The sequence below is a fragment of the Rosa rugosa genome, chromosome 7 (genome assembly GCF_958449725.1).
Source record: "Rosa rugosa chromosome 7, drRosRugo1.1, whole genome shotgun sequence".
Taxonomy (NCBI): domain Eukaryota; kingdom Viridiplantae; phylum Streptophyta; class Magnoliopsida; order Rosales; family Rosaceae; genus Rosa; species Rosa rugosa.
The window spans coordinates 37,030,930-37,045,726 of NC_084826.1; the positions used below are offsets into that span (position 1 = coordinate 37,030,930).

General features: G+C 38.1%; 2 protein-coding genes across 2 annotated transcripts; both read right to left on the reverse strand.

Moving 5' to 3' along the window:
• Positions 1-2,037: 2,037 nt before the first annotated feature.
• LOC133719742 (beta-galactosidase 5-like) lies at positions 2,038-2,453 on the reverse strand. The gene is made up of 2 exons (XM_062145912.1): positions 2,308-2,453; positions 2,038-2,222 (listed from the first exon to the last, which is right to left on the reverse strand). The coding sequence occupies exons 1-2, from the start codon at positions 2,436-2,438 to the stop codon at positions 2,078-2,080; spliced, it is 276 nt and encodes a 91-aa protein (XP_062001896.1). The 5' UTR covers positions 2,439-2,453; the 3' UTR covers positions 2,038-2,077.
• Positions 2,454-3,678: 1,225 nt separating this feature from the next.
• LOC133723249 (shaggy-related protein kinase kappa-like) lies at positions 3,679-9,761 on the reverse strand. The gene is made up of 7 exons (XM_062150066.1): positions 9,708-9,761; positions 5,830-5,892; positions 5,621-5,680; positions 5,256-5,528; positions 4,982-5,056; positions 4,021-4,153; positions 3,679-3,878 (listed from the first exon to the last, which is right to left on the reverse strand). Exons 1-7 carry the CDS (start codon positions 9,759-9,761, stop codon positions 3,679-3,681), a joined length of 858 nt encoding a protein of 285 aa, XP_062006050.1.
• Positions 9,762-14,797: the final 5,036 nt, after the last annotated feature.

Below are 14,797 nucleotides of genomic sequence, written 5' to 3' on the forward strand. Positions count from 1 at the left end.
GTTATCAACTACTACACTATTGCATTGTTTGTACACTTTGCTCAATTGATACATATATTCAAATAATTTGTCTATTTTATCAAAGCACTTGTGCAAGTTGCTAATGTTGATTTCACAAATTCATGTACGTATTAATCATCTATTTTCTTTCAAGGAAATCCAACTTTCCTCTCGAGCATTTACCTACTTGCAAGGAGTACCTTGATGTCGATACTAGTATCGGATACGTTGACAACTTCAACATGGAGCGTCATGTTTGGACAACTCCAACATGATTTGGGTACCCATATCAATTCCAACTCCAATATACTCCAAATCGGCATAAGATAAGTAAACATATCTCCTTCTTTATGCTCTTGCATTTAGAGCTCATGCCATGCTAAAGCCAAGTTTTATTTTATACGTTCCAAATGACTTTAAGCATGCTCACAACTTGTACCAATTTTAGTAGCACACCTACTATGCTTACATACTATTGTCATGCCTTAACATGTCTCCATGACCCTTAAGCATGTCTAAAAAAATGCAAAAATGTTATTAGCAACTTTACTACAAGTACATGCTATACACATGACATGCTTCAATCCATTTAATGTGACACTCACTTAAGAAAAATATGCCATGCTTATTTGTTGTTCATACAATTAGCACACTTTACATGTACTCTAATGTAAATATATTGGCTAGCCTCTTGGCCACCATACTTTGTCAAAATCTCCCTACAAGAAAAATACCTAAAACAGGTCTAGACTCCACAAGTCTATGGTCCACGACCAACCGCCAAGCGGTAAGGCAATGCCTCATAATGACAATGACCGCTACGCGACAATGCGCACTATGCCAAAAAGGCCTTCAGACGACAGAACTGTTCTATCGTCTGAACGAATCAAAATATGTCGTCTAGTACGGTGTCGTGTCTTGGGGTTATCAGACGACATAAAAAAATAAATTTCATGTGTTGTCTGATGAGTTTTGCATTTCGGGACCAATGTGATATGTATCTTTAAAAGCGGTAACACAACAGTTTTGTGTTGTCTGAGAAACAATACAACCACAGCCTTTTGTAAATTCTATTGTGTAAAGCATATTTGCAAGACATATATCTGTGGTCGTAAACTGTTTCAGACTACAATTAAGTGTCGGTCTAGGGTACATTCATATGACATTTAAGTGTTGTGTGAAAGTTTTGAAACTGTACGTATGTGATGTTGGTAAATGGTTAAGACAATAGATATCATATTCTTTCTGTTATGTCAGTTTCATTACAACAACAATTTACTGTCGTTTGAGATTATTAACACGACAAATATTTGTCGTCTGAATATAAAAGGGACCACAAATATTAGGTCTTTTATATTGTCTGTGATTAAGTCCAACCATACTTATTTGTTGTTATACGCTTTAGCCAACACTTTCATCTAATTTATGTTGTTGTTTTTCCATTTAGGCTACAATTTTCTGTTGTCCCAATGCCAAAAAGACAATAGATCGACTTCTAATTGGTTTTTGTGCAGCTGCAACCACACATTTTGGTGTGCTTTTGTTGTAGCTTGCAATTTGAGATAACACATATTAGTGAAACCATAAAATTGCCATTCATGAAACCATAAAATCCACATCCAAAATCATTTTGGAAACAATCCATCATCGTCTCGTGTACACAAGCCTAATCATGAACATTAGTTCAAAATGGCCCATATCTAATAATCTATACAGGTAGCAAAATATATGCATGCAGTACTGCAAGCTAATAAACTAGAAGCACTACACAATCCGGGCAACCAAGTAAACAACATAGCAAAATAGCTAGCAATACTGCAAGTTTGTCCAAGGTTTTATTGATCTTGAACTTGGGTAAATGGAAAAACTTTGACCCTGAACTGAAGTAAAGCAGTAGCAGCGTTACACTACTGTGAGGGTACCTTATTTAGCACATCGGTAGAGTTTGGAGTGTGACATGTACCATGGTTACAGTTCCCATAGCTTCCAGGTGGAGTACCGAAGCTTGAAAATTTAATAGTAGAAATGGATTGCTCGTTTGTACACTCTAGTCGAAGTTTAGGCTTCTTTTGCTCCTTCAGTTTGCCTCAGTTCTTGGTCTGCCATTTCTCAACACGTGGGTGACTTTCAGAAGATCAATCTTTGTAACATCGCCAGCAAGCTCCTCAAATACCACCAACAGATTTTGGGATGGCTTGAGCCAAGACTGAGGAACATGATACCTGAAACATAGATAGAATATAGGAAATTAGTAAATAGGTACTTAATGTTTTTTTCTGATCCAGTGGTAAACAAGTTTACACATACCATTGTTGAGTCGGTTGGAGACAACCAAATTGGCACTTGTTAATCCTGAATGTACCAAAATAACTGCACGCGCTGCAGTTACCATTAGCATGAACAGTCCAGTATCTTCCGATGAACAATCCAGTTACCATAAGCTCAATTATTCCTTACGTTTTAGTTACCTCTAGGAGTGATATACCATATGATTAAATCAGTGGTTGACCCTAAACTTTATTTAGCATGACATAGTGCTTCATTTGATTGCTGAAAAGTACACACAAGTAGAGACTGTTAGATCATAATGTCATGGTGTCCTGAAAAGTACATTGCTGCTAGCTCACTGCTTTATTACTGATCCTAGTGTCCTGTAAATTGCTGACTCACTTTGGGACCAGAGCACCCCATTTAGAACATTTACTCAAAACCCAAGGCCAGCTTAGCCCCTCCCCTTCCCTTCCCAGGCCTTAGGCTTCCTTTGTACCCAAAACAAGAAGGAAAAAAAAAAAAAGACGAAGACAAAACACACCAAGAGCGAAGAAGACAAAACACACAAAGCACCAAAGAATCAAAAATCGAAGAAATCAAAGAATTGAAAATTTGAAATAGTAGAGCAATAGAGCATTAACCAATTGAAACGGCAGCTTACAAAAATAAAAAATGCACCAGCAGAGCATTAACTAACACTAACAGACCTGGGATCTCTTATTTTAAACATTAAGCAATGGAGGCGACAGGCTTCATATATAATAAACATCATCACAATTACTCCTATTTTGGACTTGTACTAACCTTGTACTTAACTCGTCATCATTCAATACGAAAAGGAAAGCAACATATCATATGTACCAGACTACCAGCAATGAAAATCACTATGATTTACAAAAGGAAAACACAAAAAAAAAAATCAATCTCATCCAAATAGAAAAACTCACGAAAATAAGCAAAATTAGAAGTAGCTAACTCATCCAAATCAAGACTAAGTACCAAAATTAGAAGTAGCAAACTCATTCAAACAGATACGAAGAAGTAACAACTGAAGAACAAATTCTTCTCTTCAAAGTTCAAACTGTCCAATACTCCAATTGTTCAATCCAATCGCAAAATACTGAAATAGATTCAGTACCCAACTACCCATTAAGTCATTAACCAATTCAAACATCCAATTCAAACTTAGAACTTACCTTAAGAGACTGAATATGATGTGTGATGCACTCTGAAAATAGAACACCAGAGAGATATTTATAAGCAGCCAGTTATGTTTACATGGAAATTTATACATAATTGACAAACGTGTTCACAACAAAGAAGTGTAAATAATTTCTTTGACATACCAAGATCAATAGAAAGTTAGAAACCCAAGCCACATGCGTTTAGGTGAAGGGAACGGAAGCATTAAGTGGACAACACCATAGATGGCAGCTGCAAAGAAATGGAGAAACAAGTGTAATGGACGAGGGTTAAGACCAGAGAGAAGATAAACTGGTCCATATGAGCAGATGCCTCCAAGGGATAAGACAGTGTTGTATCCTTCCCATCTTTGTAAAGAGCATAACCAAACACTTTCTGGGCATCAATCGACTCATTTGCACAATCTGTGGTCAGGAATAGATATTGTTCAATGTTCATCAAAATTTAGCTACCAGTTTAGTAATAATCATTCAACTTCAGCAGAAGTATGAAGTTAAATTAAACAATTTCACAATGCACAAAATCCTAGATTAGGTGATTGCTTACCTTCAAGACCCAACTCAATCAATTTGAGATATCCCCCAAGCTGCAATAGCTCCCCAACAATTCTGTCTGGCTCACTCAAGACTTTTGCACTCCCAAAATCACAAAGTTTCAGCTGATGTGTGTGTGGATTTACCTGAATATGCACAGGTAGGATTTGAGCATGACCAATAAAAGATCAATGAAAGAACAAATATATAAAAAGGATGGTCATCAGATGCAACTTAGTCAGCGTATGTGAATTGTTTTTTTGAACTTATCCGTCATGGTATGTAGCAAGATAGTAGATACCCCAGTTTGCTCAGATTCTCTACTGATAAGAAACTTTGTTAATTATTTTAAATTCTTATTGACAGCTTTCACTAAGACAAATCAAGCATTTGGCATAAGATGTCAAAATTATTTGGCTCTACGAGAATTCAGATATCAATTCCTCAAAGAGGAAAAAGAAACTGTAAAAGCTCAAGCCACCAAAGTAACAAACTAAACTAGAGCGATTAGGTAAAGAAATAGAAGGATATCATATGAAGCTAAAGCTGAATGTATATCATCACAATTCATGGAATTTCTGCGAAATGGACACTTGAAATTGATATGTAGAAGCATCAGGTAATAGAAATGTTTCACACAAACACACAGATATACATGAGATATAGAATGCATACAGGTCCAATGATCCAAAATATCATTTTAAAGCTAGCATGTTATTCTCAGAACTACATTGCACTAACTGAAGTATTACCATTTGCATTTCTTGATTTAAATATAAAATTTCCCTAGTGTTTTTGGGATTAAATTTAATATAAAAAATATTACACGTAGTTGATTAATTTTTGTAAAACCAGTAGAAGTCTTATATAGGTCATGTGTCCAATGGCTCTGCTAAGGAACCCAGTGAATCGGTATCAGACAGGATATCCAGAGTCATACAAAAGCAACCATCCATATGGAAAAATAATCTTACAAGTAAATTTTGAGGCTTGATGTCACGGTGACAGATGCCAATGCCATTATGTATATAAGCAAGTGCCCGACAGATCTGTACCAAAAAGAAGTTGGGCTATAAACAAGTATAAATAATGAAAGCAAAGAAACATTAGAAATTATGAACATAGAACCAAATATACTTGGTGGCCATAGGTAATATGCTCATCTATGGAGGCAAGATTCATGCCATAGAAATTTTGATAAACAACACACGGCAAAAGAGAAAACTATAGAATCAAATAACTTCATACCTGGTAGGTATAAAGTTTAACATATATTAAAGGCATCCGCTGGTTGATCCTGCTATAGTTCCTTGCGATATGGTAAACAGTTTCAGGAACAAATTCAAGTACGAGATTCAAGTAAACCTCTTCTTTGTCTATAGTTGAAAAGAAGCAATGTTTTAGGGAAACAATGTTTAGATGATCCAACATTTGCATAATCTGTAACTCCCGATTCTTGTAACGCTTGTCTTGGAGAACCTTCTTGATAGCAACAATCTCTCCAGTTTCTCTACATTTCGCCTGTGCACAGAAGTTCAAGTCTGTTCAACACTGTAATCTATTGGAAGATCAAATGAGAATAGATTCAATAGAGCAAAATATTGTTTACCAACCTGGAAAACAACCTCAAAAGAGCCAGTTCGAACCACATGTTCTGAAATATAACTCACTGTCTGTCAATCCACATAAGAGAAAAAAGAATGCACATCATGAAAGACGCAAGAAACCACCATTTCCAAGTTACAATGACATTACTCAATTAAATTTCCATACAAATAGACTTTCTTCCGACCTGTCTAGATTAACCACCTAGACCGCCAACAGTTGTGCGTATTACATGTCCTGTTTCAGCACCCGCACCATCAATTATATCAGGTTCACTATCCTACAACAGAAGAAACAACAAAAGATGTGAACCAAGTGTAGCAAGATTTTGCAAAATCCTAGTCAAAACCAGTCAGCTTTAGGGTGAAGAATCTGAAGGTATAGATCTGCAAAACAACCATGTTTCAATTAAACTTACTAATTTCATCTATTGAGAAACAAAACACATGCATTAAAAGCCCAATAAAAACCAAATTGAACGAAACCCAGATCATATAAATCCCAGAAAAATTCACTAAAGCCAACACCTTTCTCAAAAACAAAGCTTAAACGACCAAATCGAACTAGCACACGATCTAATTCGAGGAGAGAGGGTCGGTGCAATCGAGCTTCGAGGACAGAAGGAGAAGGCTATTGCCGGCGACCGTCCAGGAGAGATTGAGAGAGAGACGACGACGACTCACTGAGTGATTGACTTTGGATTCAAGGAGACAACAAGCAAAGTCACTGAATGCCGCCGTTTCGCCGTCGTCGACTATCAAGGAGGCTAAGAGAGAGAGAGAGAGAGAGAGAGAGAGAGAGAGGTCTGGGTTTTCAGTAACCGGAACACTGAACGGTGTTTGTTATTTTGACGAGGATAAAAGGCACCCCATCCCCAAGTAGAAAAGAACCGAATCGAAATCAGTTGAGAGAGAACTGAGATTTGAGAGAGCTAAGTGAAAAGGAGAGAGTGAGGCTGGTGTTTGAGTTTTCGCGGGTTCTAGGTTGAGATGAGAGAGCTAATTGATCGAGTGAGAATGCACTATTCGGTTGAGTCTTTGGTTGCTGAGAGAGAAGATAGAGTTCTAGATAGTTTTTTCAAGGGTTTGAGTTTTAGACCGTGATATTGGGTGTTCTGTGTTATGTCGAGACTTGAAACAATTAATTGAAGTCAAACTCATCATATTCAGACAACACAATTGTGTCGTCTGAATATCACCCATTAACTAGTCAGCTACAGAGTTTGGGCACTTGAGAGGGAAAAGACTTAAATTTCTTGGGGGGAATTTTAAAATTTTTGCTAGGGTTCAATGTAGAGAATCTCTGTATTTTTTCAACAACATATAATTGTTGTCTGAATCAGACCATCTTTTCAAAAAATTCAAAGTATGGTTTTTCTGTGTATTCAGACAACACATTTAATTTATATGTCGTCTGAAAAACTCAGACGACATAAAATTAGTTTTATGTCGTCTGATGGCCTTTTTGGCATAGTGTGCAGTCAAGCTTTTCTTCTCTGGGAAAGAGTAAAGGGACCGGTTAACGCAGCCTATGGTAGCCATTGATCCGGCAGTTAACACCCGATGCTTGGGTATCAAAAGATTAGGTTTGCTACCTAACGCCCACTGCTTAAACGCAGCTCCCCTCATCAAATATTTTTCCGACCATACGGAGGTCTATAGCCAGGAGTGGGGGACTCCTTGGAAGGCCTAGCAGGGGCCCACCCGAAAGGGCATAAGCGTTCGCTCCGACAAAATTCTAGATGGACGACGCACTTGCACTAATTATGCTCGCAATACGGCACAAAGCCACGCTTTGGTACCAACCCCGTGAGAAAACCCTCCTTGACTGGGGACTTCGGGGACTTGTACATACAATCCAGCATAATTAGCAACGGTTGCGCTCATGTCTCAGGGTATCACCTTCGAGCTACCCGTTAATGCCTCATGACATCCCCGAGCTTTAACGCTTTTGTCTTCTCGGCAACCCCCGAGCTTCACGCTCACTCCTCCCCGACATTCTCGAGCTTTACACTCGTGTCTCCTCGGCATAGTACACATTAATGGAACATTGAATTCTTCTACCATCTGTCGTTTGCAACAATCAAATTCTTTTCACGTTTCATTAATACGAGCGAAAACCAAACTAACACACACGTTTGCATATTCATTGTTCATGAGTTACAAACTATTGCCTTCACGGCACTCATGCAACTTACACCTCATGGGCATAACCTCATCAACTCGACCTCGTTCACTTTCTTGCACACATCACTCATTTATGCATCATATGCACTTCATATGCTCATTTGTTGTATGCTCACACAACCATGTGCATGCTCGAGCTCATAATCAATCATACTCAGCACCATTCACATATATACATCAACATGTATCATGCACCTCGTACATTCGTATATGTCAATGCATATCAGTGCAACTCACAAACAACAAGCATTCTACATGCGCATGTTCCTATATTTGTTTTACAGGTTGAAGAGTCCCTTTTTGCTTACGGAGTTTGGGGACTTGTAGGGGTCCGGCACCGCCCGGACGTCACTTATATGCTTGATGATATCATGTTTATAACTCCCCAACTAAGAAGCTCCTCTTACTTGGGGACTTCGGGGACTTGTACATACCTCTAATTGTATAGAGGATTTGCTACATCACCAAGCATAAGTAACACCCTCTTGGTGGGCCCACAAGCCATGGTGGGACCCAACGGCGATATGCATCTCGTATCCCAATGTTCAAGCTACACCATGATAGTCGGAAGCGGCCAATACCTCGCCGGGAAGCCACCTTCCCGGCCTTGCCAAGTTGTCTCCATAATAAGCCTTTATGCACTAGAATAGGACTTTAGCATCCCACATTGGAAAACTTGTAAAGGAGAGTGGCTCCCTTCCTTATAAAAGGGACCACTCCCCCCACTTAGAATCCACTCCATTACATCCTCTTGTAATCCTCTTGGGCCGCAAGGCCCAACACACATAGTTCAACATTTCAAGTGGACGTAGTCTCCCACTAAGGTGGGAGACGAACCACTATACTTCTTGTGTCTCAATTACTCTCTCTCTTTCTCTCTCTCTCTCTTTCTTTCTCTAACGTTAATTAGAGCCTTCGGTTCTAACATTAACACTACATGAACAAACTAGTCAACTTCTACCCATATTCATGGGAGAAAACAAAAACGTACGACAATGAAAATTGCCAACAGTACGTAAAACAAACACACAAATGAAACAACACTGTCTAGTTAAACTAGACACTATCTCCCTGGATCTATCAATCTACAAAGGAGAGAACTTGAGGGAGGGGAAAAACATCGATCACCATAAAGGCATGGAGGGAGGGGGTAGTAATTGTTGTTACTCGAAGCATCACTTGACCTTGAGGGTTTCAAAAACTTGTAAGGAACTGCAGATACAATTGTGGCTGTATTGTTCTTGGTGTAATTGATTGATCACTTGATGATATTGTAGGTATGTGGCAAAGAGTGCACGAAAAAATTAAGAGACGTTTGGTAGATAAGGTCTTAGAGCATCTCCAACAGTGATACTTATATTCATAGCTAAAACTAGCTAAAAGTGAAATATAACTAGTTAGCTATTGAGTTATGCTCCAGCAGAATACCTAAATCCCAAGTTAAATTTAGGTTTTAGTTAAATTCTCTCTCATCTCTAGCTAAATATAGCTAGAGAATTTAGCAAAAATTAAATTTAACTTTTGTTTAAGTATTTTGCTGGAGTAGAATTTTAGCCTAAAATTAGCCAAATATTAAATTTATTTTGAAATAAGTAGTCTCTTGGAGATGCCCTTAGGCTTGAAGATGTTATCTTTGGATTGAGTTTGAATGGGATGAAGTGGATCTGGTGGTTATCAGATGCGCAATGGTGGAGGTGGCGGCAGAGTGGGTGGTTGGGATTGGGTGTGGGAGATGGTAACCTTTAATCTAATTTGGTGGGGAACATCAGAATGGGTTTACTTGAGTTCATAAATTAAGTTTAAGAGATGAAGAAGACTTAGAAGACTCAAATGAACTAGGTAATGAATCAAACAGGAAAAATTGCGAAATGGAATTGGGTTAAGCTTTTATACTTGGGATTCTAATTACCTGTGCCGAGTCTACCCTAAGCTTGTCCGAAAGACTAATAAGATAATGACACATGTCATAGGACGAAAACTTCAGTCTCTTTGGCTTTTCATTTTTTTATTATTTTTTTTTTCAAATTCACGGCTTGGAGTCAAACCGGTTCATAATACATGCGGTACAGGCTTCAGTAGAAAACTTCAACTTCTTAAAAAAGCCCAACCAGACCGGGTCGGTTTCAACATATTCGAGCCGGTTTCCCAGTCTTTCATATCCAAATGCCCAACCCTTTTGTTGTCGTTGAGGTCCGAGACTTATGGGTTTGTAAGGGCATCCCACCAAGGCAGAATGCAATCATACTTGATCAAGCTTCAGAGAGTTGAATGGAGAAGGTCATGTTAAGTTATTTTTTGATATGTTCAAGGCAATGAACTTTGATTACAATCATGGGCATGCATTTAACCTATACGGCCATTGAAATCAAAACGGTTTCATTTCATGCATTCTTGTTTTATTGTATCCGCTACGGTCATCAAGAAAGCTAATCAATTGATGTCTCACTATAGAATCCACAAGCTAGTCTATTCAAGGACGCATATAATTGTCTTTTGGACGAGCCTCATTGAGGTTGGTGAGCACGTAAACCCTACACTTCTCATTCTTCTTCTTTTTTCCAACAACATGTTAGCCAACCACTTCGAGTGTTGCACTTAATCCACAAATTCTACTAGCAATAGCTTGTTCACTTTAGCTTCTATTATTGCATTTCATTCTCGGGTCAAACTTCTCTTCTTCTGGATAACTAAATTTGCTACCTGGTTGACGTATATCTTATAAAAAATTACTGATAGATCAATTCTTGGCATAGTTTGTGCGGTCTATGCAAACACATTTTTATACTATTCGCAAAAAGAGTGACAATTCTTTTTTCTCTCCTAAGCTCTACTATCCGCACACACCTGCCTGGATTCTCAAGGTGAAGGAGCATTGTTACCGTGTCATCCTCAGCTTTGCGTTCGTAGAAAAATCTTGGAGGTCCAAATCAATTCCTATCATTTTTCACCCTTGGCCCCCACTTGATGAGTTCTATACCTCAACATTTGGGCCCCATTTAAGGGATTTCTCAAGCTTATTGCTTTCTTAATTTCCTTCACACCCATAATGGCGTAAAGTCACTAACCATTTGTTTACGTTGATCACTTTTACTCCTTCTAGAGATGGAAACTTTAGTGCCTAGTGATGGCATTGTTCACATCCTTTGAATCGAAGGTCTGCTCAGTATACTATTGTGTGGAGATGTTTCATCCTCTATATCAAAGTAAGTTATTAGGTTCACTAGGTTCACCACGATCTGCATAAGATTTTCCTCAAAATGCAGATGGAAAATCCAGAGTGGCATCGGTTTCTTTAGGGCTAAATGGTTCCTACACAAACTCATAATAGTAACCCTACTTCAAGATGTCTACAAAGCGATGACTTGGGGCTGAACAGTTCCGACACAAACTCGTCTCATGTCATTTTGACTAATGGAAAACACAATGTCTGTTTGAGAACTTTTGCTCCATTATGCTTAGGGGAGGCGGCCTCTTTTGAACGTTTGTTCTTTATCACCTAGAAGAGCTTGTGAATTCCCATTTTAAGGGGAAATTCCTTTGAGACCAATATGTCATTGAAATTCAGTTTCTGATGTCTCTTTGACTTAATATGGGAGTCATCTTGATAAACTTGATAACCAAAAACACAGAGATGTTCCCCTGGTCAGCAGCTGACCAGGGATTTTATGGTCAATCACCGTCCGATTTCAATCGGACGGTTGACAACTCTCTAACTTTTTAAAAGATGAAAGCTGTCAACCGTCCGATTTCAATCGGACGGTGATTGACCATGAAATCCCTGGTCAGCAGCTGACCAGGGGAACATGACTCACCAAAAACAATAGTCCATATGCATTGGACTCTATCATGATATTCAGAACTCTTTAGTTTCACGACGAAATTAATTTTTTTTCTCCTCTCTGTAAAATCCAAATGGCCTCCATCACCTCCTCCACTATCACCTCTACTAGCTCCTCTACCACTAATCCCATCTCTTTTATCACTGCTCCTTCTATATCAAGCTTGATCGATCCAACTACGTCCTGTGGTTTGATTAGTTAGTCCCTGTACTCTGTAGCAGAGGTCTGATGGGCATCGTTTATGGCTCTTCTCCTTGCCTTTATGCTTCATCAAAGATCAAGATGGCAACCTCACCAATGAAATCATTCCCCAATTCCAACTATGGCTGCAACAAGATGAAATGATCTGATGATGGATCAACACATCCCTCACTCCTGCTATTTCATCCACTGTTACAAGATCCACCTCCTCTAGGGAAACTTGGCGATCCCTTGAGAAGCGATATGATTTTCCTTCTCATAATCTCATCTTACAACTTCATGGGGAGCTCATGCGCACGACTCGTGGCTCATTGTCCATTTATGATTACTATGACAAACTTAATTCTATTGTTGACCAGTTAGCTTTGGCTGGGAGTCTCATGATTGAAGGGGACCTACTTACTATTGTTATGCACAATGTTAGAGCTCAATATGAAATGACGGTTTGTTTTGCTCAAGCCAGGGACAACGCTATTACTTATGATGATCTAGAACCTCCTCTTCTGTTTCTTGACAGAAGGTTTAAGGAGCAAGCTCAACCAACTCTTGATGGCATACCTATTGCCCTTCATGCTGCTAAACCATGTGGATCAGGCTGTGGCTTTTCTTTTGGCCATCGTGGTGGTGCACGTGGTAGTCCCATAATCTCACCTCCAAGCACCTTTACTAGGCACAACATTCCAATCTCTAGAGCTCCTCCTCGTGCTCTTGGCTTCATTCTTGGTCTTGCTCCTGAAAATTCTTTCCCACAACCTTTTGAACTAGTCGTATCATATATCAAATTTGCACTAGATCTGGACATTCTACTTTGGATTGCTTTAATCGCCTGAATCTCTCTTAAGAAGGTTGGCATTCAAGCAAGAAGCTTATTGCTTTGGCAGCCAATACCCATATACCAGTGAAGTGGTTAATCCAACAGAGTATCATGGCCTCGATCATGTTGATGGTGTTCGTAAAAACTCTCCCTTACCTATTTCTCATATTGACTCTTCTCATCTTCTCATCACCACTCTCCCACTTCATCTTTTCATCTTAACAATATTTTACATTTTCCAACAACTTCTCATAATATGTTTTCAGTTTATAAATTTGCTAATGACAATCCATGTTATTTCATATTATATCCATCTTATTTTGTTATGACGGATCTCCATACCCAGAGGACGCTTTTTCGGGGTGAATGTGAGAATGGTCTCTATCCCTTTTGTCTATATTCCAAGACCTTGGCTAATAATCTAGGATTGTTTACTTTCTATGGCACTCAAGCTTCGTCGTCAATTTGGCATTTTTGCTTAGAACATCTAATGGTCTCATCAAATTTGTTTTCAAATAAATGTTTACTTGTCTCTAGCACGTCCAGGATCAAATTTTGTAATTTTTATCCTCTTGGAAAGAGTCACAAATTATCTTTTAATCTATCAAATTCAGTTTCCCATTCTCCATTGGAATTGTTACATTCTGATGTATGGACTTCTCCATATTAGTGGTTACAAGTATTATTTGATTTTTGTTGATGACTCCTCTCATTATACATGGCTATTTCCAATGCATATAAAATCTGAAGTAATTGAGATATTTGTCAAATTTGAAGCCTATGTTAAAAATCTTTGAATTAAATTTTGCTTACTACCCTGTACTTTCAAGGGTTCATCAGTTTAGTCCCTGCACTTCTAATTTAATCAGAAAGTCCTCACACTCTCCAATTTCATCAAATCAATCCATTCTGTCACTACTCCGTCAATTTTCTCTGTTAAGGTGCTGATGTGGCCGGAGGAGATTTGATCTATCAGTTTTGTGGGACCTTCATACAGGAAAAATTCCCAAAATACCCATCGACTATATATCTCTCTCTCTTCATCAAAATGGTCCAAAGTTTCCCTCCAATTCTTGATTGTCTGTTTCCCTCTCAACACAGAAAACCACAAATCCGAAAGTTCCACGTGTCACAGCATGATAGGTGAAAAAATTATTAAGTTGCAAACCCAACTAGGCCTAGCTCATGACATTGAGCTTAGTCTGAACATGCTAAAAGGACATCCTGATTCATAAGATAAAACTCATAACAACATAAATTCATAGATTCAAAAACATCCACCTATATATATTCATATATATCCAAAAGACACATCCAAGTCCTTCATCTAATTTCCCCCGTTAGCAAACCCATGTACACAACATTACAATGCAGCTCTAAATTGACAAAAGCAACAAATTAGAGCCTTACAACAATACATCCCCATAATCTGTTCAAACACTCACTCTAATAAAGTGATGAAGAGTTTGCAAATACCAACAGTTTTCTTATGCACAAGTAACTTGCACAAGAGAATTCTCGAGCATAAGAAAACTCTTCATCAGTTTTCATATGCTCGAAGAATTCAATTGAGATTTATAATAAAATGAGATTTCGTGGCTCCGATTCCTCAAGCTCCAGTAACCCATCGGTAACCTCAGACTTCGATACGTCATCGGACTATCATGTTGATCCGAATCCTGGTCCAAATTGAGTCTTAATATAGCTTACGGCTTTTATTTTTATTATGTGTTATATATTTGTACTAGTTATGTGTTGTTTATTTTTATTGCTTCTTTTATGAATTAAATAAATAGTTCATTTTGGTTGAAAGATAAATTAATTTTTATTGTGAAATTTTATATAAAATTTGTAGAATCTCAATCATTTGACTACATATAAAAAAAAAAGAGCTCAATAATTTGACAAGATAAGGAAATCTACACATATTTCAAAATGCCGACAAGATAAGATTTTGTGAAATAATAACCATTGGATCAAATAAAGTACAATAAATCAAAACCATCCAATTCTTATCTCTATCTTCATATAGTTTCTATAAAATCAATCATCCCTAGACCTTATCAGAACACCCCTTTCTTATAATATCTTTATCATAGCTAGTGTCTCATTTCATCAATTCTCGTATAATTTTGTGTATTCAAC